The sequence below is a fragment of the Erigeron canadensis genome, chromosome 8 (genome assembly GCF_010389155.1).
Source record: "Erigeron canadensis isolate Cc75 chromosome 8, C_canadensis_v1, whole genome shotgun sequence".
Classification (NCBI taxonomy): Eukaryota; Viridiplantae; Streptophyta; class Magnoliopsida; order Asterales; family Asteraceae; genus Erigeron; species Erigeron canadensis.
This window is the reverse complement of record NC_057768.1, coordinates 26,609,796-26,613,219: the sequence shown is the minus strand read 5'-3', so window position 1 is coordinate 26,613,219 and position 3,424 is coordinate 26,609,796. Positions and strand designations below refer to the sequence as shown.

Here is a 3,424-nt window from a genome sequence, read left to right as displayed (position 1 = left end):
AAAACCTCAAAACTTAACATCCTTTAAATTGAACTCAAGGAATAAAACAGGGCTAATCATCGTTGGTAAGTCGATAGTGATATAAGGAAAGGTTGCGCAACATTTATGATAGGGGCTGTGTTTATCCTTTTTTTTTAAATGACTTCGGAAAATTGCTTAATATACTATAGATGAAACAATACATGCGGGTGAATTTTAAATCATCATGACTCAAGACACATGGATTTTAATTATATCATGGTCCATAGATTTGGAATTGAAAAGTTGAAGTCGATTAATATGCTAATTTTATAAATCGAATAATACACATTAGCCTTTTTCTTAATAATAAAAATCGATTGTTAAAAGAAAAAAATAATACAAAAAATATTTATATTTACAACTAAATATAATTAAAGTATTTATATTAGTAGTTATATCAAGCTTAAATAATAAATTTTTATAAAATAAGAAAAACTATTTGGATGTATATATGACTATTATTATTATTAGAAATTATTATAACTATTATTAAAGTAAAAAAAAAAAGAGATATTTTGTTCAAAGAAAATGACATTTGTTTTAAGGGAAGTGATATCTCTACAACACTTTATAAAACATGTACAGTTGTTGTGTATGGCTAAAAAGTGTTGTAAGGATATCACTCCCTTGTTTTAATCATGTTCAATATTTTAGGACTTCAACCATCACATTCATTAGACTAGAAAAGAAATTTTATTTTTTAGAATCACATTTTAATCTACTCTTACTTCTAAATATTATGCTCAACTCATATTTTCATATTAACGATAAAAATGAATGTTGAACTCTATGACATCTCATATACCAATAATATCTTATTAGATACATGTTTATGTGATGTGATGTTAATGATGATAACGATGTTGATATATAGGTGACGACGTCAGTTAGTAGAACGGTATAAAATTATATTACTATAAAAGGCAAACTAGCAAGACACTAGTCGCCAAGAGTACAAAGAAAAGTACAATTACAATTAGAAAAAATCATAAACGACGTCAGTCAATTACTGCAATCTTTGTTTTTTTTTAATAATCCTCAAGTTATTGTGGAAGGAGCGTACAAAGTTTTGTATTTGTTCGACTCGTGATAGCATGATCCAGTTTATCTAACTGACTTTCGTTATCGAGTTATCTCACAATTTGATTCGACAATGAGTATGTTTCCATTCAAAATCATTCGTAAAAAAATTAAGAATATACGAGTATAAAAAAAACCTCCATCAATGATCAATCTATATAGTACGGGGACCACTTTTTGTAACGTATACGAGTTTCTGTTTTCCTCTTTGTATAATACTATAATTGTATTTCCTCTCTATTTCTCCGTGTAATTTCAGAGTAATATATTTCTTAATCGTGTTTAGACTTTAGACCCATTCTTCATAATTTCATTTCTTTCAAATGAAACAGAAATTATCAAACCAATGACAAATATTTTATTATTTTTCACATAGTACATTTCTTGAAGACATCAAACTTGTGACTTGTCACCACTATATATATATATTAATCACAAACTTTTCCAACCCGCATATATTCCATTCATTCATTTCATTCTTTCAAAACAACAAATGAGTCGATCAAAAAAGCTCAAAAATCTTCATTCAATTTTCAAAGACAAAGCCAAAATCATCAAATCAAAATTCTCAATCACAAATCACACAATCACATCGTCAATCCAAGTCACCGTCCTCCGTGCCACCACTCGGTCCACCCGAACTCCACCACAAGACCACCTTATTTCCGCCCTCATCTCATTCGGTCACACCACACGCCACTCGGCTTCAGCGTGTATATCGACAATTATCAACCGTCTTCACCACCATAACGAACCAAATGCTTATGTAACATTAAAGTCTTTAATAACGTTACATTATATGATCAATAGTGGTTCATTTTTTCTCAAGGAACAACAAAAAAATTCGTTACAAAATTTTTCGAGCACAAATTTCGATTTTCTTAATTTGTCTAGGTTTATGGATAACACTGACATACAATCTCGAGAGTTTTCGATATGGGCACAATGGTATGCACGTTTTTTGGAAAGTCATTTGGTCACGTCTAATGTTCTAGGATGTGTCACATCTTTATCAAAAACCGATATTTTAGAGAAACACAAAGAAAAAATGAAATTCTCATTGTACATGGACTTATTCAAAGAAGTTGACTCATTGGTTTCGACAATTGAAGAAATTTGTAACGCACCAAAATCGTTACATTGTCAAACAAATGATATTGTGTACGAGGTAATGAGATTAGTTGGAGAAGATTATCGTATGTTACAATATCATACAATGATTCGTCTAACCGAGTTGAATGAAAGAATGCATAAACTTAGCACGGTCGAGTTGAACGAGTTGACTTGGTGTCTGGCACGTTTAGAACGTTGTAAAGAGCGGCTAACCGAATTGTTCGTGAACCGGAAACGTAACAAGTCATTTTGGGATTTGGAGAATGAGTTAATGGTGAAACTTATGAGATTGAAACAAGAAAAGGAGATGGAATCGGTGAGTTGGAAAATGATTGAGTATGTTACTGAGTCGACTCAGTTACATAAACAACTCATTGAATATAATCGACCGTTGGAAAGATTGCCGTTTGGTGCTTTTGGGAAAGGCAATAATTGGGGAAATCAATGTTTTTTTATGGCTGGCTAGTGCGTGAACTATGCTTGTCTGGTTTTTGACTTTTTTCTTCTTTGCCTTTTGTTTTTTACTTTTTTGTTCATATTAATGATTTTGTTTTCTATATATATATTTTTTTTGGATATATATATATGTATATTAATGATGAGTGTTTTCTCTTTAAAAAAAATTTTGGATATTTTTTTTCCTTTTAAAAAAGGATTATAATCATGATAATAAATTCAATCCTACTATAGAGTGTTTGTCTTTTAGACTTTGGTTAGTAACATGTTCTTGTAACTAGTATAGATAATGTATACTGTATCATGTATGTCATTGAATTTGAATTATAGGCTTGTATGTTCTTCTATTCTTAAGTTGAAAAATAAAGGAATTAGCACTTGATTGAGAAAAAATCATTAAACAAAATCGATAGTTAAATTCAAATCTTTCGGATTGTCCAAAATTTTTGAAATTGACAGATGACAAAAAATTCAAAAATGGTGGTTAACTTCCGGACATAATTGAAGGGACGGACTATTTACACACATCAACTGTTTGAAAAAAACATTACCAAAACTTTTGTTTTATGTAAAATTTTTCGTTTTATACTTCGTTTTACATAAAACTCTGCGTTTGCCCGGTGTGTAGATAACAAAACACTGTTTGAGAATTACACGTGGTCTGACACTCATGTCAGGGGAATGACAAGTGTCATTCTCCCATTTTGAGTGTCATTTTACATAAAACGCTAAGTATTAGTTGAACACCCCGTTT

The 3,424-nt window shown here is 30.4% G+C and overlaps 1 protein-coding gene across 1 annotated transcript; it reads left to right on the top strand.

Moving 5' to 3' along the window:
- The first annotated feature begins 1,566 nt into the window (after positions 1-1,566).
- Positions 1,567-2,764, top strand: LOC122579798 (putative clathrin assembly protein At4g40080). Its single transcript, XM_043752032.1, has one exon. The coding sequence runs from the start codon at positions 1,595-1,597 to the stop codon at positions 2,678-2,680; it is 1,086 nt and encodes a 361-aa protein (XP_043607967.1). The 5' UTR covers positions 1,567-1,594; the 3' UTR covers positions 2,681-2,764.
- The last annotated feature ends 660 nt before the right edge of the window (positions 2,765-3,424 follow it).

Coding starts and splice junctions, on each gene's coding strand:
- LOC122579798 (XM_043752032.1), top strand. CDS start 1,595: ATGAGTCGATCAAAAAAGCTCAAAAATCTTCATTCAATTTTCAAAGAC.